Source organism: Lemur catta, chromosome 22 (genome assembly GCF_020740605.2).
Source record: "Lemur catta isolate mLemCat1 chromosome 22, mLemCat1.pri, whole genome shotgun sequence".
In the NCBI taxonomy this organism is placed as follows: domain Eukaryota; kingdom Metazoa; phylum Chordata; class Mammalia; order Primates; family Lemuridae; genus Lemur; species Lemur catta.
Window position 1 is genome coordinate 14,468,416 of NC_059149.1, and position 25,110 is coordinate 14,493,525.

The window sequence follows — 25,110 nt, forward strand, 5'->3', positions numbered from 1 at the left end:
GGCTCACGCCTGTAATCCCAACACTCTGGAAGGCCGAGGTGGGTGGATCGCTTGAGGCCAGGAGATCGAGACCAGCCTGAGCAAGAGCGAGACCCCATCTCTACGAAAAATAGGAAAATTAGCCGGGCGTCATGACATGCACCTGTAGTCCCAGCCACTCGGGAGGCTGAGGCAGGAGGATCACTGGAGCCCAGGAGTTGGAGGTTGCTGTGAGCTATGATGACATTACTGCACTCTCACCTGAGCAACAGAGCGAGACTCTGTCTCCAAAAAAATTAAGTAAATAACATAAAAAATAAGGGAGAAACATCAAAAATCACCAGAAGCTTACCATGGTTGACCAATAAGCCAGAATAGATAGGAAACTCAGAAATACTAGTAAATGTAAGGAGTTTAATGTAAGATCAATTCAAATTGAACATAACAGATCAGTGAAGAAGAGACTTATTCAAAAAAGTTTTCCTAAAATAATCTATTTCTGGTGTAACTTCTTGAGAAACTGCCAAACTGTTTTTGGTGGCTGTGCCATTTTCTATTTCCCCAGCAATGTACAAGGGTTCCATTTCCACCAAAACTTGTTACTGCCTTGTCTTTGTAACTGCAGTCATCCTGGTGGGTGTGAAGCAGTATCTCAGTGTGGTTTTGATTAACGTTTCAATCGATTTTAATTTTAAAGATAAGAGTTGCTTTGTTACTGGGTCAGCCTATTGGATGGTTTCTGCTAATTGAATTAAATATTAAAGTAGAACTTAGCAATGTTGCATAGGACCATGGCTGTATGAGGGACAGTGGCTCAATTCAAAATTTAGATGTAGTTTTCAACTTCTGTTCTCAAAAAGAGCATAATCTGTGTCTGATTCAGTGGCCCTGTACACCAAAAGCCATAAGATGTAGTCTCTGGCTTATAAAATTCAGCATCACTGAGGGCTGATGGAAGCAGAGAATCGGAGCAGAGGGGAAGTGGGCTGGCAGCAGAAGCAAGCTTGCTCTTTCTTGGCCCTGAATGTTCCTCAGTAGCCTGAGATTTCTGGATTTTGAATCATCAACATCTCAACTTATCTACTCCTATCAGTTATTTCTTCATACCAGTTGTCATTCATTCATTTGACAAACATTACGTGACAGTCTTCTAAAGACTAAGAACTGCGATATGGGGAAGAATAATACAGAGTTTTGCCATCACCAGAGGTTCCTTGTAAATTCAGCTTAGGTCACAGCATCTAAAAATCTGGCTGTGTTGAATACATAATACAATATTTGATTTTTTTGGTTTTAAATTGGTATACCAATTGGTATACCATTGTTTTTTCTTTTTTTCTTTTTAAAATGCTATCAAATAGGATGGGATATACTTTTTTAAAAGTTGTTACATGTTCCTCAGAGAGTTGAATGGGAAAAAAAAATCCATAAAAAAAAAACTTGTTGCATAAAACACAAATTTTACCATCTTAACCATTGTTAAGTAGTAAGTATATTCTTGATTTGGTTCTAAACAAATTATTTTTGTGGCTAAATTTTATATTCTCTAACCTTGAGTTCCAATGGAATTGTTGCCCTAAAAGTATTTGCTGAAGGTGGTAAACATTAACAAAGTTCTTAACTGTATTGAGAAACTTCACTGCAGAATGTGATTTTAAACAAATGCATCTTTACGATCATTCTGGTAGCCAATCGGCATGCACGGATTGAGCACCTCCAGGGTGTCAGTCTTTGTGCTCAGCTGTGGAGATACAGTACGGAGCAAAAGCAGGATGGACCCCCTCTGTCTGGTGATTAAAATCTGCTGGGAGAGATGGACCGTAATTGTCTAGTTTCCCCCACAAAACAGGACCTTGCAGCTGTGATAGAACCATGAAGGAAAAACACTGGTACTGAGAGATCACTGATGGAGAATTTAACTTGGTCAGGAAGACACAACTGTGTGGCTGTCTGAATAATGAATGGGCTTTAATTCTTAAAAGAGGGAAGGAAAGATTGTCCAGGCACAGGGACATCTTGTGCATAAGAGAGAGTGTGGGGGGTCGTTGGGACAGAAGGAAAGGGCTGCGGGAGGCCAGAGCAAGAGCCTGAGGGGATAGCTGGATGCCATGGCTTGGAGAGGGCTGGAGGGGAAGTTGAGGCAGGAGTGCGCAGAGCCATGTAGGCTGTGTTACACCATATTGGGATTAGACATGTTGTAATTTTACTTTTGAAATTTTTCTTTTTTTCCCAGGTGGTTGGAATCCACATGCAGGGAATTGGATGTGATGAGATGCTGCAGGGTTTTGCTGTCGCGGTGAAAATGGGAGCAACGAAGGCCGACTTTGACAACACGGTCGCCATTCACCCTACCTCTTCAGAAGAGCTGGTCACACTCCGTTAGGAAGCCAGACTTGGGTGGCTGCAGCTGGAGTCGTAGACCCTCTGAAATGAACCAAATACTCACGTTTACTTCCTATTCCAGTTTTATGTACTTCTTTATTTTAATAAGGATCTTCCAATAGTGGAAATTTGTTGTGTCATCCGGGATTGATTTTCATTTGATCACGTCTCACAGTATTTTAAAATTTTTTATTAATAGTTCTGTGCTAGTTTATTTTTTCCTGTCTGCCTAGCCTCATCCCAAGTATAAAACTATGTGAAGTACAATTAGGTTAATGTACTTGAATGGATATAGCTTGCTAATGTTTATAGAGGAAGACAATGGCAGCTCTTCTTCATATTTAAACAATGCAAGTGCACAGAATCTTTATATATATTTTGAAGCCAGTACTGTGCCCTGTGTATTGCAAAGCTGCTTCAAAGATGTGACCTTTCTCTAAAAGCACGTAACACAAGACCTGCCTCTCCTGTATTTTATTCTTTCTCTTGTTTTATTAAAAATGGTTTGTATTATTTTTATAAGATGAAGTGCATCAAACTTGGGAACGATTTGAGGAAGCTGGTTAAATGTGTCAGGGACATTTTAGAAGCGACTCCTGCTTTCAGAAGGAGGTAGATTCAGATATTTCAACTGTCCCTTTCTCTGCCAGGAGTTTTACAGTTCACTGAACAATGTCAATATTTGTATGTGTTCTTGTCATTTTATTTTTTCTGAAAACTTCCAAAAATTTGAAAATAAAATCAGTCTTTATAAAATTTGTTATTATCAACTTAAATGGTACCAGTTTTTGTTTGTTTTTTAAGAGATGGGGCTTTGATACGTTGCCCAGGCTGGCCTCGGAACGCCTGGGCTCAATCCATCCTCCCACCTCAGCCTCCTGAGGAGCTGGAACTACAGGCACATGCCACCCACACCCAGCTGATTTTTTCTATTTTTAGTAAACACAGGGTCTCACTCTTGCTTAGGCTGGTCTGGAACTCCTGACCTCAAGTGATCCTCCCACCTCGGCCTCCCAGAGTGCTAGGATTACAGGCATGAGTGACCATGCCCAGCCCTTTTACTGAAAATCTGGTTGGTCATGGCCACTTGCTGCACTGACTTCCTAAGTAGACTCAATGCCAATGAAAGAAAGCTATTGCATGAGTAACTAGCTTATGTATTTGTGGTGGGGCAAGAAAACTGAATTTCCAAACCTGGCATGAACTGATGTAGCCACTTTCCTCCCCCTCCCCACCAGCTTAAAAGAGAGTGGGCCAAGAGTCTGGGCTCCGCCGTCCCGGTGGGTTTCTCAGTCTGCCCTGACTCTGACCTTGAGGTGTGCCTCTGTCGGGAAATGGAAGGCTCTGACAGTCATATCCATTCTAACACCATGTGTTCTTGATCTCATCTGTACCCTTTGTGCTGCCTGTGAACTGGTTCTACAGTAAACCAATATGAAAATAATCTTATCTGCATTCTCATCGGTCCTCAAGCCAGCTCAGCCCTTGAGGTGATGTGGCCTAACAGCCTCTGTTACCCAAAGCACCGGGGAATATAATGAGACTCAAGACAGCACGCTGTACAGTGTGTGGCACGTTGTAGGTGCTCAGTAGATATTTATTGAAGGAAAGACACAATACTTGCTTTCAAGTAACCTGATAGTCTAGGATGAGAGAAAACATTTCTATACAAATAACAGGGCAAAATTAAGCACAGGATGACCATGTGATGATTAAAATGGGACACTGTCAAGAGTTGAAAGTGGGCACTATTTGAGATGATAGAAATTAGTATTGTCCCAAACAAATTACCACTACCCTAGTTATACATTATTAGAGAGGTAAAAGTGTACAAGCTCAGAGGGGGCAGAAGTGCCCTGTTGCTGGGAAAATGAAGAAGGCTTCAATAAGGAGATTATATAAGATTTGGAGTTTGGGGGCTATAGAAGGAGAAAGAACAAGTGGAAAGCATGGTGAAGGCAGGATTGGACAAATTACTGTATTGCTGCATAACAAGCTGTAACTTAAAACAGAAACCATCTTTCTATTTCTTTTTTTTTTGAGACAGAGTGTCACTTTGTTGCCCGGGCTAGAGTGAGTGCCGTGGCGTCAGCCTCGCTCACAGCAACCTCAGACTCCTGGGCTTAAGCGATCCTACAGCCTCAGCCTCCCGAGTAGCTGGGACTACAGGCATGTGCCACCATGCCCGGCTAATTTTTTCTATATATATTTTTAGTTGTCCAGATAGTTTATTTCTATTTTTAGTAGAGACGGGGTCTCGCTCAGGCTGGTCTCGAACTCCTGACCTCGAGCGATCCACCCGCCTCGGCCTCCCAGAGGGCTAGGATTACAGGCGTGAGCCACCACGCCCGGCCAGAAACCATCTTTCTTAAACCTGATGATTTTGTGGGTCAGGCATTTTCAGGCACTGGGGCAAGGCTCAGCTGGGTGATTCTTCTGTTGGTATTGAAGAGGTCATTTGGTGATATCCAACTGGCAGATGGGCTGCTGTAGAGAGTCTAAAAGACTCATATGTCTGGCATGTCAGCAGGCATGAGGGAAGGCTGGCCATAGCTGGGACTGTCAACCAGAGTACCTACACGTAGCCTCCCCAGCATGGCTGTCTCAGAACAATGGACTTACATGGGAGGTCTGTGCTATCAGAGTGTTCTGAGAATCCCAGGTGGATGCTGAAAGCCTTATGACCTAAGCTTGGAAGTTCTAGAATGTCACTTCTGCCATGTGATGTTGGTTAAGCAAGTCACTAAGGCCAGCTCGGATTCAGGAGGAAATGAATGGGACTTCACCTCTCAGTGGGAGAAGTGGTAAAGAATTTGCAGCTATCTTTAATCTTTAATCACAACTGGCCATCTCCCACTCATCTTACAAGTCTTGACTAAAGTATCATCTTTGTAAAGCTGTCTTTAATAGTTTAATGGGGAAAAGAACTGTTTTGTGCATTCCGTAACATCTTGTCACATAGTAGGTCTACGCTACATGTTCATCTTGTGTATGTCATTTTGAACTTAGGTCAGTCATTTCTGTCTTCCCTATGTTATGTTTCACAGCATCGTTCCTGGGATGCGCTGCAGCAACTTTGGATGCAAGAGGGCAGAGTGTGTTACTGTGATTTTTGACACTAAGATCCAGAGTGGAAAATGGCCAACATTTTAATCTTTTACCTTTTAAAAATAAGTAGGCAGGTTATTAGGATTCTCCAGAGAAATGGAATACTAGATATATGTACATATAGAGATTTATTACAAGGAGTTCACTCATGCTATTATAGAGGTTGGGAAGTCCAAAATTTGCTGTGTAGGCTGGCAGGCTGGAGACCCAGGAGAGCCAATGGTTCAGATGACATGAAGGCAGTCTGGGGGAGACCCCCCTCCCCAGGCTCAGAGAGCTGGTCTTTTTATTCTATTCAGGCTTCAACTTGTTGGTTAAAGCCTGCCCACGTTATGGAGAAGAATCTACCCAAAATTCACCAATTTAAATATGAATCTCATCCCAAAACACCCACCAAGTTGATACATAAACCTAACCATTACAAGTTCACTCCTTGTCAACTTGGTACCTGTACAAGTAGAAACAAAATATACAAGAATGAGGAAAATGTTTTATGTAGGAAAATGCTTTGCCATTCCGCTTGAATATATATTCAAGGAAATTTCCAAAAAAGCATGGTGGACTAAAGTAGAAGACAAATAATAAACAGTAATTGTGAGATTGAAAGAACGAGGGAAGAGAGAATTAGTTGGTAGTAGCAGCAGCAGCCATGGAGGCCAAGTTGGGGAATAGCGAACTCAGGTACCAGTATTGTTACTGCCCAAACGGAGGGGTTCATTAGCTCGGCAGGTGTCAGGCCAATGGACACAGCCAAGTTGGTTAAAGCAAGAGGAGTTGTCACTCTGTACAAGTAGGGATCACACAGACGGTGGCTCCCAAAGCAGTGTGTCCCAGAACAAGACAGGAGTGGGAAGGTTGAGCTGGTTTTATAGCCAGAGGGTAACGAGCTGTGATCTGATTGGTTCTTGCAGTGATGTGCTGCCAGAAGGCATGATCCAATTGGATCCTGCCATGCGTTGCCACCAGGGCTCGATCCGATTGGATCCTGGATCCTGCCATGTGGTGTCCAGTTCTTAATTCAGTCCCCACTCCTTGGTCCCAGCACTTAGGTTCCGCCCAAGGTTGCAGGCTTGGTTCATCTGGGCATGCTCAGGTTACACGACCTTCAACCTAGGGGTTCCATGGCAACTGAAAAACAACTTAAAATTTTGTTACAGGAAAGTTGAGCCAGATTGGTCTGATGCGGTTACAGTACGACATGGAGGAAGCGCGTAGGGAACACCTGCTTCTGGGGGGCACCTCTAGGTGGCCCTTGGGTTATCAGAGTTGTGGTCTAAGTTCCAGATCACGTGGCTTCAAACAAAGGATGAAGACTTTGCTAGGAGACACTTGGGCACAGATAGTTTTAAGGAAATAATTTTCCAGATTCTCAAATTCCTTACGTATTCTTTAATTAAACTACTGGCTTGAGGTGGAAGCCTCATACGGTGTTCTCTGTCTCTCCCCCCGCAGTGGTCACACTTCTGCTCCTTTCTAGGAGTAGGTGTGGGACATCATCACCCCGGGGCCCCAGCCAGAAGAGTCACTCACGTATTGGTATCAGCAAGCCTGTTTTAATAATTAAAACACCACACGCCCGAGAGAGACAAAATTGTGCCTTTCTCTGGTGTGATAGGCAGACTAATGTCCCCCCACTCCCACCCCAAAGATAATTGGGAGACTGTGGATATTTCACCTTACATGGAAAACGGGACTTTGAAGACATGATTAAGAATTTTGAGATGGCTACTCGGGAGGCTGCGGTGGGGGGATCCCTCGAGGCCAGGAGTTCCTGGCAGCCTGGGCAACATAGCAAGACTCTTATCTCTATTAAAGAAAAAAAAAAGAATTTTCTTATGGGGGTAGTGTCCTGGGTTATTGAGATGTGCCCAATGTCCTGATAAGGGTCCCTCTAAGTGAAAGAGGGAGGCAGGAGGGTCGGTGTCAGGGAGACGCAGTGTGAGGAACACTTGATTGTCCACTGCTGGCTTTGAAGGTGGAGGAACAAAGGTTCCACGGGCCAAGGAATGTGGGCGTCTCTAGAAGCTGCACTGGGCAAGGAAATGGATTCTCCCCTAGAGTTTTCACAAGGAAGACAGCCCTGCTGACACCTTGATTGTAGCCCACTGAGACCCACGACAGACTCCTTACCTCCAAAACTGCAAAATAATACATTTATGTTGTTTGAAGCCATTAAGATTGTGGTCATTTGTTACAGCAACAATAAGAAGTGAATACCTATTTCCGCTCTAGACAAAACACGGCATTGGAAATGAGGCATCCATCTTAGGTTAGAATGCAAAGGCAATGTGGTTGTCATGGGGACATACACAGCAACGCATTTATTGGAACTGAAGGATGAAGTCAGGCTTTTTGTGAAAGTTCTATTTTGGCTTTGCCAAGTAGGGTAGATGAAAGGACTTTTCCATGAATTGAATGAGCTAAATTTTTATGTCAAGGTACTGATAAAAATATGTTTAAAAGCAGATGATGAGGCTGGGCGCAGTGGCTCACACCTGTAATCCTAGCACTCTGGGAGGCCAAGGCGGGAGGATCACTGTAGGTCAAGAGTTGGAGACCAACCTGAGCAAGAGCGAGGCCCCGTCTCTACTAAAAAAATAGAAAGAAATGATCTGGACAGCTAAAAATATATACAGAAAAAAAATTAGCCAGGCATGGTGGTGAATGCCTGCAGTCCTAGGTACTCGGGAGGCTTTGGCAGAAGGATCGCTTGAGCCCAGGAGTTTGAGGTTGCTGTGAGCTAGGCTGATGCCATGGCACTCTAGCCTGGGCAACAGAGCGAGACTCTGTCTCAAAAAAAAAAAAAAAAAAGCAGATGATGAGATAAACACATGTTATCAAAAAGTGTTATACTCACACCCATTAGGATGGCCATGATATAAAAAGGAAATTAACAAGTGGTGGGTAGATGTGGAGAAATTGAACCCCTTGTGTTTTGCTGGTGGGAATATAACATGGTACAGCCACTACGGAAAACAGTTTGATAGCTCCTCAAAAAATTAAACATAGAACTACTATGTGATCCAGAGTTCATTTCTTAGTATGTACCTAAAAGAATTGAAAGCAGGGATTTAAATAGATACTTGTCATGCCATTTTCATAGCAGCATTACTTGCAATACCAAAAGGCAGAAATGACCCAAATATTCATCAACAGATGAATAAACAAAATATAGTATAGTATACAGTGGAATTTTATTCAGCCTTAAAAAGCAACGAAATTCTGACACAGGAGACACCACGGATGAATTTTGAAGACATTATGCTAAGTAAAATAAGCCACACATACAAGGACAAATATTGTGTGATTCTATAATACACAAGGTACCCAGAATAGGCAAATTCATAGAGACAGAAAATATAATAGAGGATACCAGGGGCTGAGGCAGGGGGAAGAGGGAAGTTATTGTTCAATGGGTACAGAGCTTCAGTTTGAGATGATGGAAAATTCTTGAAATGGGAAGCGGTGATGGGTATACAACATTGTGAATCACTGAACTGTTCACTTAAAAATAATTAAAATAGTAATATTTATGTTATGTATATTTTACCACAATAGAAAAGGATTGTATTAACAAAGATATGTTGAAATTAATAACATTTAATTTTTTTGTCTTATTTTGGGTTAAACAAGATGCCTTTAAGTAAAAGAGTAACAGGTACACTTAATAGTCTTTTGCTAACTCGTAGTAAGGCCACTTGTACATAATTCCAAGAAATTGAGGGAGTAAATTTCTCTAATGACTAAATAATAAGTCAGGTGATTTCTGTTTCTTTGATTTCAGCAAAATGTAGGAGGATCTAGTTGATTTTGAGCCTCATAAGAGATCATAGAGATAATATTTGATGATATCTCATTATGATCTTTGGAAGAATTTCAGAGAATTGAGTGACTGGAAGCACTATCTCAAAACTTCCAGTCCCATCTACTTATAGGTGAACAAAGTACAGCAGCACTTGCATCTAAAACAGAACTTTAGAATACAAGTGATACTGAATCGAATCCTGTCTCATTCTAGCAATAACCCATGGATACACAAAGTTTTTACTAGAAAGCCTTATTTATCTCATTAAGAAATCTATTCCTGAAAAATTTTTCTTTTATGTTTAAGAGTAACTTACCAAAATTGGCAGCTTTTATGGTTTTGATCACTTGTGTGCTGCTAAAAATAGTTATAATTCATGTAGAAGAAAAAAAATTTTTTGAAACAGGGTCTTGCTCTGTTGCCAGGGCTGGAATGCAGTGGCATCATCATAGCTCACTGCAACCTCAAACTTTTAGGCTCAAGTCATCTTCCTGCCTCAGCCTCTGAAGTAGCTGGGACTACAGGCCACACCACCATCCCCGGCTAATTTTTAAAAATTTTTTTGTAGAGATGGAGTCTCACTATTACCCTGGCTGGTCTTGAACTCCTGGCCTTAAGCGATCCTCCCTCCTCAGCCTCCCAAAGTGCTAGATTATAGGCATGAGCCACCATGCTCAGCCTGTAGAAGAAAAAAAAGTATTAATGTAAAAATATGACATTAGAGGTTATTCATTCATATGTATATATACATATGTGTGTGTGTATATATATATATATATATATATATAGCAATGGCTGGACTTTATGCTTGAGTTTGGTAAGCAGATTCTTTTAGTGAGCTAGCACCATCTCGTGGACAGTCATTGGAAATAAAAATGTGTGACCATCATATATGTGCATTCCTCGTCAAGAAAATCCACTACATATGACTAATGTCCTATCAATTGATCAGAATAGAGTCCAGAAATATATGTGTACACAGTATATGATCACGGCAGCATTTACAATCATTGTAACTGCAGAGCTGAGCCTGTTGAAAAGCAAACCCAGTCTTACCCCGTGAGTGGCTGAATTACAATGCAAATCCAATTCCCAACCTCTCAATGTATCTGCTGTCAAAGTGACGGCATTAATTGGGAAAGAACGAGATCCTGAAAATGGGAATGGGGACATATGGGAAGATCCTGATGAGGCTGAGGACACTGAACCCCTAAATTCTGCTGAGTCTTCTGACAGCAGAAGCAGCTATTCCATCCCACCTGAGATTAACCCAGCTTTGCCTGAGGAAATTGTCCCGGCCTCCCCCAAGGAAGTCACCTTGAAAGACACTGCTGATTCTATTCAGGACACACCCCCACCACCTCCCTTTACTACTAGACCTATGACAACACTCAAGTCCCAGCAGGCCCCGAGAGGGGAAGTACAAAATGTGACCCTTGAAGAGGCGAGCTATATTTCAAAAGAACAACGTCCTTTGTCCAATTTATACACACAGAAATCCAGGAGAAAATATGTGGGAAAGCATATTAAGAGTGTGGGGTAATGGTGGGAGGAAAATGAAGTTGGATCGTGCTGAATTTGTTGATACTGGCCCACTAAACAAAGATTGTAGATTTAATGTTGCAGGTTAGGGGGTTAGAAAGGGCTCTAAAAATTTATTTGTTTGGTTAAAACATGGACCCAAAATGGCCTGTGCTAAATGAAGTTGAAATGCCAGCATTGCCTTGGTATATTACAGAGGAAGGGATTCAAAGGTTTAGGGGGATTGAGATATTGGAGAGTATTTATCTCATAAGATTTTTTCACCTACCCTGGGAGGGTCCAGAGGACACATCCTTCACCATGACCCCGAGAAATCAATGTGTAAAGGGAGGCCCAGCATCCTTGAAGTGTTCAGTGATCACTCTTCTTGGTAGGTCAGAAATTACAATGCGAATGGCTGCCACTGAATGGGAAAACCTCAATGCCACGGAAGTGATTGAATCCAAGGTGGCAGTGACCAAGTGGCAGCAATTAATTGTCCCAGGCAAGGTGGGCGTGATTACTGTACTGGACAGCAGAATCAAAGCAGCCATCAGAATAGTCTGACTCCCTGAGACCTGTGGCATTGGAGAGTTGATCACACTGTTCCTATTTCAAGGTGGGCAATCTTACATTAAATTCTTATACTGCCTGTATAACTGGAAGAATTCTAGGTCAAGAGAACAAAAGTCTAACTGGAGTCATCACAACAAAGAGTCACAGCCCCTCGGTCAACTCCTGGATGTGGCCCCGTTTACAGACCCAGAATGAAGGGGAAGCCAGGTCCCTTGAGGAAGGACCCCACCACATGGCCAAAAATGTATGCTGTAAACTTATACTCTTAACCTTCCCGCAAGTGGACTTACGATCCTTTACCAGGGTGACGGTGCATTGGGGAAAAGGAAATAATCAGACTTCTCAGGATCACTGGCTCTGAACTGACACTAATTCCAAGGCACACAAAATGCTGCCATGGCCCACCAGCCTCAGTGGCGGCTTGTGGAGGTCAGGTGATGAATGGCGTTGTAGCTCAGGTCTATGTCACAGTGAGCCCGTTCTGTGGTTATAGCTGCAGTTGAGGAATACGTGATTAGAGTAGACATGCTCAACAGCTGGCAGAATCGCCATGTTGCTTTCCTGACCTGTAGTGTGAGGGCTAGTACGGTGAAGGTGGCCAGGTAGAAGCCACTAGAACTGCCTCCACCTAGAAAAATACCAAACCAAAAACAATACTGCGTCCCTGGAGGAATTTTAGAGATTAGTATCAAGGACTTCATCCCACCTGGGAAAGAACCAACAACTAGCTGAGGTGCTTGCTGAAGGCCAAAGGGGACTCCAAACAGGTAGTGTGATAATGTAGCTATAAATGCCAGGTATGACCACTCGGCCAGTTATAGACACAAGGACTATAACTGTCATGAATATGTTTGCATGTGTACGTATATAAAATATCTTTGTTTTCTTGTCTTTTTTTCCTTATCATATAACAAAAGATGTATTGACTTAATATCACGACATTTAAGTACTGTTAAAAGTGTTACAGCATATCAAGAAGAAACATTACCCAAGGATGTTACCTCCTCATCTGGGAAAGGAGTTCATGTGTTTTTATTTGTATCACACTAGGTGGAATTATGAGCTTGTTATTGTCTTTATTCAGGGATTAAGTATGGTTTAAGGAGATGTGCATGGGTGCCAAGTTGACAAGGGGTGGACTTGTGCTGGTTAATTTTATGTGTCAACTTGACTGAGCCACAGGGTGCCCAGACATTTGGTCAAGCATTTATCTTTGTGTGTTCCTGAAGGGGTTTCTGGATGAGATTAACATTTGAATTGGCTGGACACAGTGGCTCACACCTGTAATTCCAGCACTTTGGGCAGGAGGATCACTTGAGCTGGGGAGTTGGAGGCTCCAGTGAGCTATGGTGTCACCATTGCACTCTAGCCTGGGAGATGGAGAGAGACTCTGTCTCCAAAATAAAATTAATTAATTAATCAAATTTAATTAATTAATCTAATTAATTAAAAACATTAAAATAAAAAACCAGGAATTCCTGATTATGCAATTTGCAACAGCTAGTGTTTTGAAAGCTTACTCTACTCTAAAGATTATTGCTGTGTCAAGATATTGTTTCCTAAATAGTAACTGATTCTCTTACCCTCTACTGAAATTTTTCCCTCTTTCTCCTCTTGTTTAAATTGTCTCTTTATTCCTTGTTTTCAGGGAAGAATATGTCAGGGCAGAGGGCAGAAAGAACTTTGATTTTTAAGAGCTTAAACCTTTGGGGAAGAGAAGATTCACCGTATTGCCATTCTTGACATACACTTTTTTTCTTGGTAACAGCTTCCTTTCTTTCCTTTGACTTCTCAGATACAAGCCTATTGGCACAAAATGCTGCTGATTTCCCCCCTAACGGAAATGGCTTCTTGTTGAGTTTTGGTTTGCATTTCTAGGACTCCTTGTGAGATTGAACTTATTTCCATGTGTTTCTTATTGTAGAATCTTGACCTTCAGATGTCAAATGTCAAACAACAGGCTCAGAATGGAAATTAACAAGGTGAATATAGAAACATAACATTTGCTAGGCCAACCTTACACTAGACAAAGGAAATTGCAAGAAATTATACCCAGCATGGATATCTAGAGTTGACACCCCCAAATGAAATACTTTTTGTACAATAGTGGTATGGCATGAGAACCAAAGCAGAATCTGAGTGCCTAGAGCAGTTTCTGGCACCTACTAGAGGCTTAATTAGTGATGGGAAAGGGGAGATTGATGAGGTGAGTCATCACAAGGCAGTGCAGGGGAGTGGAGCCAGGCACCTGGGTTTGGATCTGTGGGGTACCACTTATTTACTGGAAGACTTTAGACAAGTTACTTAATATCTCTCTGCCTTCCTTTTATTTCATATATAAAATAGTGATAGGCCGGGCACTGTGGCTCGTGCCTATAATCCCAGCACTTTCACTCCTTCTTCTGTTGCAACTTGGATCTAATCTCTTTTAAGTACTGTAACTTGACCTCTGACTCTCTTTTTTTTTTTTTATACACAGTTTCACTGTCACGTGGGCTGGAGTGCAGTGGCACCATCATACCTCACTGCAGCCCCCAACTCCTGCACTCAGCCAATCTTCTCACCACGTTGCCCAGGCTGGGGTCTCTAACTTTTAGCCTCAAGCTGTCCTCCTGCCTTGGCCTCCTGAGTAGCTGGGACTACAGGTGTGCACCATCACACCCAGCTAATTTTTTCTATTTTTTTTAGTGGCTCAGCTAATTTTTTTTTTCTTCTATTTTTAGTAGAGACACGGTCTTGCTTCTTGCTCAGGCTAGTCTGAAACTCCTGAGCTCAAGCAATCTTCCCACCTTGGCCTCCCAGAGTGCTAGGATTATAGGTGTGAGCCACTGCGCCAGCTGTGACTGCTTTAAATTTATTATCTCATTTAATCCTTTCCATCACAGGTGAGGAAACTCAGGTTTAGAAAGACTGAATAGTGGCTCAATGTCATAAGACTGGCAAAGGTGGAGCAGAGACTCAAGTCACTTGTCTTTGGCTCCACGGTCAGTATTTTAACCCCTCGAGACTGAAAGTTACTAAGTGAGAGAAAAAGCAAATGTTGGTTCTTTGGAGAAAGTCTGACAGAGATGAATGCTTGAGGGTCCTGGGAAGGTATTTTCAGGATTGGGTAGGCTGAATCAGAAGGAAGGGAGGAAAAGTTTCCAAGGGAGGAGAGATTGTTAATGCTAGAGAAATCCAAAACAGGTGAAGAGTAAAATACTTTAGCTCTCGGTTTGTATGGGTGTGGGCTAATTTGCTTTGTTGGCTATTTTGAGAATTCAGGTGTTTAGTTGATTAACAGGTGAGGGGAGTTGAAGAGCAGTTATTACTTGATGGCAGAATGAATTACATTTATTTGTCTTATCTTGATTTCCTTCTTCCAAGCAATGGATATAATGTAAAAAATTAAAGTGTAAAATCAAACCACTGCATAAAAAGATGAAGTTCTGATGCATGCTACAGCATGGGTGAATCCTGAAAACATGTCCTAAGTGAAACAAGCCAATCATAAAAGGACATATATTGTATTATTCCATTCGTATGATATACATAGAAAAGGCCAATTCATAGAGACAGAAAGTAGAACAGAGGTTACCAGAGGCTGGGGGGAGGAGAGAGTGGGGAGTTATTGCTTAATGGGGACAGAGTCTCTCTTGGGGGTGATGAAAAATTTTGGAAATAGTTACACAATATTGTGAATGTGATCAATGGCATCAAACCCTACACTTTAAAATAGTGGAGATAGCAAATTTTGTTATGTATATTTTATCACAATTAAAGAAAATAACAAAAAATTAATCTACTAAGTAAGAATTAATCCTACGGTTACACTGAGTTATTTGGGGATGTAAGAGGGATCAGATAAGTCAGAGCATAATAATGTTTTGTAAAATATACAAATTATATTTCCTTGAAGGGGCCACCACACTTTCTACCAAAGAGTATGTGGAATATTGGAAGCATTCATGAGGCAAGACATTAGTTGCTTGGGTAGTTCTTCATATAATTTGACATTAGCCACACCCTTCTGACCTAGAAATACTGAGGCTGCCAATGTGTAGATGGTTTTAATTATGATAAAGGTTTATTTTAAGTGTCAGTGACAGGGATTGTGTGTATATTATAGAACATATAAACAGCCATGTGCCTTATCCCAGAAGGGGAGTTTTTTTCCTATGCCTTCCCTAAGCCTTGGCTAGAGGGTCCCTCAGAAGAAATCCATATGGTGTTGAGATTATAGAATAAGGATGAAAAGGCAGGATAAAAACTGTATGTTTAACTCTATACATTGGACTCTCTGAAATGAAGCTAATTTGGGTTGATGTTGTTTGGAAACAATTAAGTTGATCATTGTAGTCAACATTACTAGCAAGCCCATGGAATCCTTTTTTAGTTCATCTGTAATGTGACATCCCTCTGTAAGTACCCCTGATGTAAGAATGGCCTCATTACAGGCCATATGGTGGGCCCGTTTTTGTCATCGCTTAAGAAGTACCTTCAGGGTACAGGGTATCACCCAAAAGTGTTCCAAATGAACAAAGTCATTTCTCTCACTGTTAAGACCTAGTCACAGGCAACAGGCAGTATAGGCAGGAGTGATACCACTGGTTGATGCTCATCATGTATATATTTTAACAGGGTTTTCTGGGTGTGTATGGGAGGGTTTCAATGGTATTAATAACAGCAGCTAATATCTGGGTAAAGAAGAGATTGAGATTTGAGAGTTTGCATTATAGATAACACATTCTAATATTGCCGCTAGTTTAGCTATTCCAACTGGCAGAAATGAGGCAAGACATTGAAATAAATGAATCGTTAGAAGCATTTATTGAACCATTTTCTATGTGGTCGATTTAGTTCTGTAAAAGCATGATTCTCTAATTGTCAAATTCATAATTCTCAAGGGAACAGATAATGAACACGTGTGGAAGTTTTATTTAACACAAGTGGGAAGAAATGAAGACCACCTAAATGAGAACAGAGACTGTTCAGAGCTTGCTATAGCAATAGAGGCAGCTACCATCACTTGAGTTTGGCAGAGACTCAAAGGCAATCAGGGACAGCGGAAACTTTATAGTGAGTGTGGTGAGGGATGCTTCCGGTATTGTTCCGATTAAAGATTGTTGGCAGAGGAAGCTGGAGGTGGGCTAACTACAAGTGAGCATCTTATGTGATTGGTTTGGGGAGCATATTAGGTTTTCCCTGGTGTAAGGGAACAGAGAGGCTGTATTAGAAAAGCTGGCAGCCTTCTTGGGAAAATCTTATTTTCAGCTGATGGCTGTAGAGGTTGCGGTTTGGCTTATGTGGGTCAAAGTTTTATTTTCACATATGCTCTAGCCACTGTCCATTTATATGAGTTTCTCACCTATAATATGGGAGGTAGCAAAATGATAGAATTGATTCCTCCAGCATAGAGAGAGTAGAGCTGATCCAACCAGTTCTCAAAACTGGGATGTAATATAATCACTGGGGAAACGAATGTTGAAAGAAAGCCGCTAAATTGATACAAAGGTGGCCAATTTTTCTCAGGACAATGCAACTTTTTGTTTTGGTTTTTGGTATTTTTTGGTTCCCTGACCAAGAATGGAACCCCAGCCACACGCAATCCTAACTGCTACACATTAGGGATATTTATTTAGTTAGTTAGAGATTGGGGTGGGGGCCGCGGGGTAGTCTCCCTGTGTCGCCCAGGCTGGCCTCCAACTCCCGGGCTCAAGCAATCCTCCTACCTCAGCCTCCAGAGCAGCTGGAACTACAAGTGCGCGACCTGGCACGGGGGAAATCTTAACCTTTGGGATTATTTTTTTTGTACTGGATTCCTGCCCCCTCTCCGTATTACACCTCATTAGTTTCCTATCAGTTAATCTCTGACTTCACAGGGTTGTAAAACTTCTGGGCCCTAATCAATCTTTATTCACTTTATCTTAGCCAAAAGGCCAAGAAGTGATTAATCAATGTTTTATTCAAACGAAGTTATATTTTCTGAGGGAAAGTGTCAGATGACCATCATGTAGGCTTATCACAAAATCCCTTTTTCCCCGCTATTTTTAGTTGCCCAGCTAATTTTTTTTAGCGACCCTGGCTCACGCCTGTAATCCTAGCACTCTGCGAAGCGGGAGGACTGCTTCAGGTCAGGAGTTCGAGACCAGCCAGAGCAAGAGTGAGACACCCCTCCCCGCCACCGTCTCTACTAAAAATAGAAAAATTTAGCCCGGCGTGGTGGCCTGCGCCTGTAGTCCCAGCTACACGGGAGGCTGAGGCAGGAGGATCGCTTGAGCCCAGGAGTTTGAGGTTGCTGTGAGCTAGGCTGATGCCACAGCACTCTAGCCCGGGCAACAGAGCGAGACTGTGTCTCAAAAAAAAAAAAATTCTGAACAGGAAGGCGTCTTCCATCTTCCCTGGGGCCCGCCACACGCCGCCTCCCACCTGTTCTCGGCCCCGCCCCCAGCCGCGCTCCCGTTGTCATGGAGATCTCGGGACGCCTGAGCAGGCTGCGCTCCTCCCGCGGTAGCCCGGGCGGGGCACGCGATGACGCATGCGCGCTCTCAGCGGCGAAGACGCCGCGGTGGCTGCCGGGACTGAGCTCCTAGCGTCGGATCAGGAAGTGGCGGGTGGAGTCCCCGGCTGAGTCGCTTCCTCAGCCGCCGCCGCCGCCGCCGCCAGTGGCGAGACCCCGACCTGGCGGGTCAGCGCTGGGCGTGCGTGCGGGCAGGCGGGGGCGCTGACGAGGAGCAGGAAGCGGCGGCCGCGCCGGCGTGGGCGGCTGGCCGAAGCGGAGGCGCAGCGAGGCGGCGGCGGGTCGCGTTAGGCTGCCCAGCTCGCTGAGGTAAAGGCTGCGGCCGCCGGGTGAGGGGCGCGGAGCCCGCCCGGCCTGTTGTTCCCGGGGACCCGGGCGCACCGCTTGTCCCCGAGGAGACGAGCGCGACTTCCAGCCACGGGAGGCTGGGGCTGCCCTTCTCTCCGGGAGTCCCTTCAGTGCGCCCGCAGTGCCCTGGGAGCATCGTCTTTAGGCCGGAGGTCCATTGAGCAAACTTTTGGGTCGGAAGGAGGGAAAATTCGCAGTCGGATGGAGGATCGCTGGCTGTGCCTCTTGCTGGCCTCCAAGTGTACGTTCGCAGTGGCCGGGCGACCCGCGTGTGCAGTTCGGGGAGCCACCGTGTCCAGCCAACTACAGGCTGTGATTTAGATGCTCGTACACGGACTGGGCTTTAAGCTGCCTTTTTGGAGACCTGGTTTGTAGCGATGCCTAAACTTCAGTTGTAGTTGTTCTTTGCAAAGTCTGAAGACATTTTCCAAATCAACACTGCCGTCCCCTTTTCGCCCACCGCTACGTCTCTGTCGTTTAGGAGACGAGCAGCCTCGCTCCCAGCTCGCCGGCTGTTCACAGCGGGGTGTTGGGTGCCAGCGGCGGCGCCTCCCTGGCTGAGGCGGGCAAAGTGGACGGCTAGAAAGGTGGAATGGTGGAAAGACCCTGGGCTTGGAGTCGGCACATTTTAGTTTAATTTTTGGCTTCCTCGTATCCATCCCCCTAAGAACCCGTCAGCTCCCTGAGATGTGGTTTGTGTTTGGAAAAGTAACATGGGTATGGTGATGTGTCCTGCCTACTACATAGGGCAGTACCGAGATGCCAGACTCATGCAAATACTGAGTAGTCTTTGAAGAAAGAGGAAAAGTTAGGCAGCGCGTGTGACGGTGACAGACATTGTGAAGCCTTCTGCTCCAGGTGCCACACAGGTCGCCTTTGTTTTAAAGGCCTTTACCAGCATTCCAGGTCTGGTGTAAAGAAGCGCTTGGTTTAGGAATGAGGATATTTCTTCCACCTGTGTGACCTTAAATATAGTTCTTGGAATTTCATGCATTAAAATAGGAATGACATAATACTGATTCTCTCCTAGTGTTCTACTCTATCAAATGCTGTAAGCATTTAGGTTTTTGTAAACTGTATGGCTTTATTTAAATCTTTGTTAAAGTCATTATTGAAAGCCCAGATTAATGACCTTTGCAAGGTGAAATAGATACAGATGTTTCCTGTTTTAGGCGTTTACAGTCTGCTTGCTGTCCCAACCTTTTCACTTGTGAATTCCCTCTTGTCCTCACTCTTTACCTCCACTGAAGATTGTCTCGTACTTCAGTATAATGATTCTGTTCTTTCCTTTTGGAGCCAACTCAAAATAGTAATAGTGAAATAACATTTGTGTGGCTTTAATATTTAAAAAATCACTTTTACAAACATTTTCTCATTTTATTTTTATTTATTTTTTTATTTTAAATTTTTTGTTTCTTTATTACCATGTCCCATTGATCCTGGATCTCATTTTATTCTTACAGTTAGGCTAGATGTGTACAGCATTGGTAGTGTTCTCATTTTACTTAACGATGAAATTGAACGTAGAGAGGCCTTGTGGATTGCCTAGCCATGTGGCTCTTAGGAATTGAAACTAAGAGAAGGCAGGTCTTTGATTTGCTGTTCAGTGACTCTTCACTCCTTAGTTAACTGTTTACTCTGATTATTCGTTATAAATGCTTATCTTTTTAACACATTGACTACCACACTAGAAAAAATTTTTTTTCCCCTGGGGCCACACTGTTTTATTAAAACAAAATGATCCTTTCTAATTTGTTCTTTTTTTTATTTTTATTTTATTTTTTTTGAGACAAAGTCTCGCTCTTTGCCCTGGCTAGAGTGCCGTGGTGTCAGCCTAGCACACAGCAACCTCAAACTCCTGGGCTAAGTAATCCTTCTGCCTCAGCCTCCCAAGTCGCTGGGACTACAGGCATGCACCACTAGGCCCGGCTAATTTTTTGTATATATTTTTAGTTGTCCATCTAATTTCTTTCTATTTTTAGTAGAGACGGGGTCTTGCTCTTGCTCAGGCTGGTCTGGAACTCCTGACCTCGAGCGATCCTCCCACCTCGGCCTCCCAGAGTGCTAAGATCTGTAATCTTAGCGTGAGCCACTGCACCTGGCCTTAATTTGTTATTTCTTACTGTTTTCTGTGTGTGTGTTATATGCAATGCAATCCACATTTTTAGAATTAAATTGTCAATTGTAACAATAAGAACATCAACAAGTAAGATTTTCACAAACCAGCTGCAGGGTTTTGCTTCAGTAGGCCCCAGGCCCACAATAGCCTGAGTTAAATACAACTCACATGAAAGTCATTGTGTTAATTTTTAGCACTCGAATTCACTTTTATTCACTGTGCTCTAAGCAAGGTGCTCAGTGCTTTCATTTTTTCAAATCTAAGCAGCTTGCAGGCAAGAATTTATCTTCTAGATTAGAACTTTTTAAAACTTAGAGCAGAGTGCCTCATAAACAGAAGGCATTTAATAAAGGCTCGCAAAACCAATAATAATGGCGTCACAGCAATTTCAAGGAGTTTTTCCATTCGTTGTTCATAATGAGCTATCCTGTGCTCCTCCCAGCTTAACACTAGTCTCAGTGTTCAAATTCATTTATATAGTCAGCTTGAACTCTTCCTAGACCCTCTACAGGGTTCTAGGGAAAAAAGTTCAGATAACAGAGGAATGTTCTTAAAATTCTTTTGATTGACTGGTAGCTTCCCTGGTTGTACTGAAATTGCTTAGAATTACAGAGTTTTAGAACTAGGAAAAAAATCTAAAACAACCCAACAACAAAGAGGTCGTTTCGTCCTACTTCCCTCCAAATCAGGGATTTTCTGTAGACATTTCTAACAAATATTAATACAGCCTCTTCATCACTTAATGATTGAGGGTTCACCAGTGTTAAAAAAATTTCATTTATAAGCAGTTTTAATGTTTTTTTTTTTTTTTTTTTTTTTTTGCAGAGAGCCTAAATCTGCCTTCTTCCAATTTCTGCCCAGTACTCATAATGTTTCTAGAGCAGTATTGTCAAATTAAAATTTTCTGATAGCTATATTTTTAAAAAAGGAAAAATAGGTGAAATTAATTTTAATATTTTATTTAACCCAGTATACCCAAAATATTATCACTTCAACATATATAAATGTAAAATATCTCATTAGTAATTGAAATTTTTTTCTTTGTACTAAGTCTTTCAAATCTAATGTGTATTTTATACTTAGAGTACATCTCAGTTTGTTTTTTTTTTTTTTTTTTTTGAGGCAGAGTCTCGCTCTGTTGCACTGGCTAAAGTGCCTTTGCATCACATAGCTCACAACAACCTCAGACTCCTGGGCTCAGGGGATCCTCCTGCCTCAGCCTCCCAAGTAGCTGGTACAGGCACTCACCACCACACCTGGCTAATTTTTTCTATTTTTAGGATAGACCAGGTCTTGCTTTTGCTCAGGCTAGCCTAAAGTGATCCTCCAGTTTCAGTCTCCGAGAGTGCTAGGATTACATGTGTGAGCCACTTCGCCCGGCCTCATCTCAGTTGTCACTAACCACATTTCAACAGTTCAATAGGCACATGTGGCTTCTGGCTACCGTATTGTACAGCACAGTTCTAGACATTTAGGGAATAATTCTCTTTATTAGGGACTAGCACAGTGCTTGGTACATAGTAAGCACCAATTAAAATTTTTTTTTTTTTTTTTTTTTGAGACAGAGTCTCACTCTTTTGCCCCGGCTAGAGTGCCATGGCATCAGCCTAGCTCACAGCAACCTTAAACTCCTGGGCTCAAGCCATTCTTCTGCCTCAGCCTCCTGAGTAGCTGGAATTATAGGCATGCGCCACCATGCCCAGCTAATTTTTTCTATATATTTTTAGTTGTTCAGCTAATTTCTTTCTATTTTTAGTAGAGACGGGGTCTCACTCGCTCTTGCTCAGGCTGGTCTCGAACTCCTGAGCTCAACCTATCCACCTGCCTCGGCCTCCCAGAGTGCTAGGATTACAGGCGTGAGCCACCTCGCCTGGTCTTAAATATTTTTTGAGTGAATGAATAAGTGAAGAAATGCAGATGCTAGAGAACTAATAATAAAAGATGATTTCATTTGGGAAGAAACTTGTTGGCAGACAGTGACCTTAATTTATATTAAAGATACTTATCTTTTTCTTTGCAGCATTATGGATCCAAGCCTGTTGAGAGAAAGGGAGCTGTTCAAAAAACGAGCTCTTTCCACTCCTGTAGTAGAAAAACGTTCAGTATCTTCTGAATCATCATCATCATCATCCAAGAAGAAGAAAGCAAAGGTAGAACATGGAGGATCATCGGGCTCTAAACAAAATTCTGGTTAGTAAAATTGGTTAGGACTGTTTGGTTTGTATTATTCAGGCAACATTTAATCATGGCAAGTTCATTTTTCAGTTCAGCGTTCATACTGATTGCTAGGCATTTTATAAGGGATGAGATGGTAAGAGAATTTAAGCTCTTAAGTGTTAATAATCTTATGTTGTAGTTAAACTTGAGGTTATTATCTCTAAATTTACAGAGTTGTGTAACTGTTACTACAGTCCAATTTTAGAACATTTCTGTCACCCTGGAAAGATCTGATGTGCCTATTAGCAGTGTGACTATTCCTTCCCCAGCCCCAGATAATCAGTAATCTATTTTCTGTCTCTGTTTATTTGCCTTTTCTGGACATTTCATATAAATGGAATTGTATAATAGTGGTATTTTTTGTGTGGCTTTTTTCACTTACCATGTTTTTGAGTTTCACATTGTATGTATCAGTACTTCATTCCCTTTGATTGCTGAAGAATATTCCATTGTATGGATATATGTACCACAATTTGTTTTTCCATTCACCAGGTAGTGAGCATTTGGGTTATTTCCACTTTTTGCTATTTTGAATAGTGTTACTATGAACATTCACGTACAAGTCTTTATGTAGACATATTTTTACTTCTCTTGGATGGAAACCTAAGTGGAATTTCTAGGTCATATGGTAAAGTTATGTTTAACTTTTTAAGAAACTTCTAAAATGGCTGTACTGTTTTACATTTTCACCAGCAGCATATGAGGGTTTCAATTTTTTTTTTATCCTCGCTGACACTTGTTACTCTTAGTCTTTTTGATCACAGCCATCCTCCTGGGTATGAAGTGGTATCTCATTGTGGGTTTCATTTGCATTTCCCTAATGGCTAATGATGTTGAACATTGTTTTATATACTTACTGACCATTCATGTATCTTGGTGAAATGTCTATTCAGATTAGCCCATTTTTTTAAAAGAATTGGATTATTTTCTTCGTATTGATATGTAAGAATTCTTTATATATTCTGAATACCATTTCTTGATCTGATACATATTTGTAAATATTTTCTCCAAGCTTGTACTGTCTTGTTATTTTCTTAATGGTGTCTTTTGATGAGCAAAAGTTTTTAATTTTGGTGAATTCCAACCTCCCGTGTTTTTTTTTTTTTTTTTATCACTTGTGTTTTTGGTTTCTCTCACTTAAGAAATCTTTTTGCCTGACTAAAGGTCACGAAAATTTACTTGTATGTTTTCTTCTAAGAGTGTTATAGTTTTAGCTCTTATGGTTAGGTCTCTGGTATATTTGCATTGATTTTGTGTATGGTTTAGCATAAAAATCTGAATACATCTTTTTGCATGTGGTTATTCAGTTGTCCCAGCACCATTCCTTGAAAAGACTATCTTTTCTCCATTGAATTGCATTGGCAAATTGAAATTTAACCCTTGTCAAATTTGACCCTTGTCAAATATCAATTTACCATAAATAAAAGAGTTTATTTCTGGAGTCTCAGTTCAGTTCCATTGCTTATATGTATATTCTTATTGCCAGTACCACACTCTCTTGATTACTGTAGCATTGTAGTTAAGTTTTGAGATTGAGAAGTGTGAGTACTTCAGTTATTTTTTTTTTCAGGATTGTTTTGGTTTTTCTAAATCCTTTGCATTTCCATATATATTTTAGGATCAGTTTGTCATTCAGTATTTGTAAAAAGGCCTGCTGCAATTTTGATAGGGATTGGATTGAATCTATAAGTTAATTTGGGGGAGAATTGCCATCTTAACAATAGTAAGTCTTCCAGTCAGTGAAAATGAATATCTTTCCATTTATTTGGGTTTTTGATTTCTTTCTTTCAATAATCTTTTGAATTTTTTATTTTTCTAGAGACAGGGTCTCATTCTGTAACCCAGGCTGGATCCTGGTGACACAGTCATAGCTCACTGAAGCCTTGAACTCTTGGGCTCCAGTGATCATCCCGCCTCAGCCTCTGGAGTAGCTAAGGCTATAGGCACGTGCCACCATGAACCCAGCTAATTTTTTCATATTTTTTTAAAAGAGATGGTGTCTCACTGTGTTGCCCAGGCTGGTCTTCAACTCCTGGGCCTCAAGTGATCCTCCTGCCTCACCCTCCCGAGTGGCTTGGATTATGGGTATGAACCGCTGTGCATGGCTAGAGTTTTTAATGTCTGAGTCAGTTTCACACTTATTCCTAAATATTTTGTTCTTTTTGATGTATTGTGAATGAAACTTTTCTTTATTTGATATTTTTTGGATTGTTTATTGCTAGTATATAGAAATACGATAGATTTTTATACATTGATCTTGTATTCTGCAACCTTGCTGAACTCGTTTTTTATTTCTAGTAGTTGTTTGTGTGGATTCCTTAGGCTTTTCTGCATCAAGATTATGTCATCTGTGAGCAAAAAGCTTTATTTCTTCCTTTCCAGTATGGACACCTTTTCTTTCTTTTTCTTGCCTATCTGGACTGGCTGGTATGATGTTGAATAGAAGTAGCGAGAGTAGACGTCTTTGCCTATTCCTGATCTTGCGGAGGAAGCATTCAGTCTTTAACCACTACGTATGATGTACTGCAGATGCTCTTTATCAGGTTGAAAAAGTTC

At 41.8% G+C, this 25,110-nt stretch overlaps 2 protein-coding genes across 3 annotated transcripts in view; both read left to right on the forward strand.

Moving 5' to 3' along the window:
- The window catches only part of GSR (glutathione-disulfide reductase), a 41,688-nt gene extending 38,571 nt beyond the window's left edge, over positions 1-3,117 (forward strand). For both annotated transcript variants that reach the window (XM_045535278.1, XM_045535279.1), the window contains exon 13: positions 2,213-3,117. In XM_045535278.1, the coding sequence (XP_045391234.1) occupies positions 2,213-2,362 (150 nt within the window). In that variant the 3' untranslated portion in view covers positions 2,363-3,117. The remainder of the gene's footprint in view (positions 1-2,212) is intronic.
- A 14,813-nt stretch (positions 3,118-17,930) lies between these two features.
- Positions 17,931-25,110, forward strand: part of GTF2E2 (general transcription factor IIE subunit 2) — a 58,197-nt gene continuing 51,017 nt past the window's right edge. The window contains exons 1-2 of the mRNA XM_045535487.1: positions 17,931-18,179; positions 22,358-22,527. Of these exons, the coding sequence (XP_045391443.1) occupies positions 22,362-22,527 (166 nt within the window). The 5' untranslated portion in view covers positions 17,931-18,179; positions 22,358-22,361. The remainder of the gene's footprint in view (positions 18,180-22,357; positions 22,528-25,110) is intronic.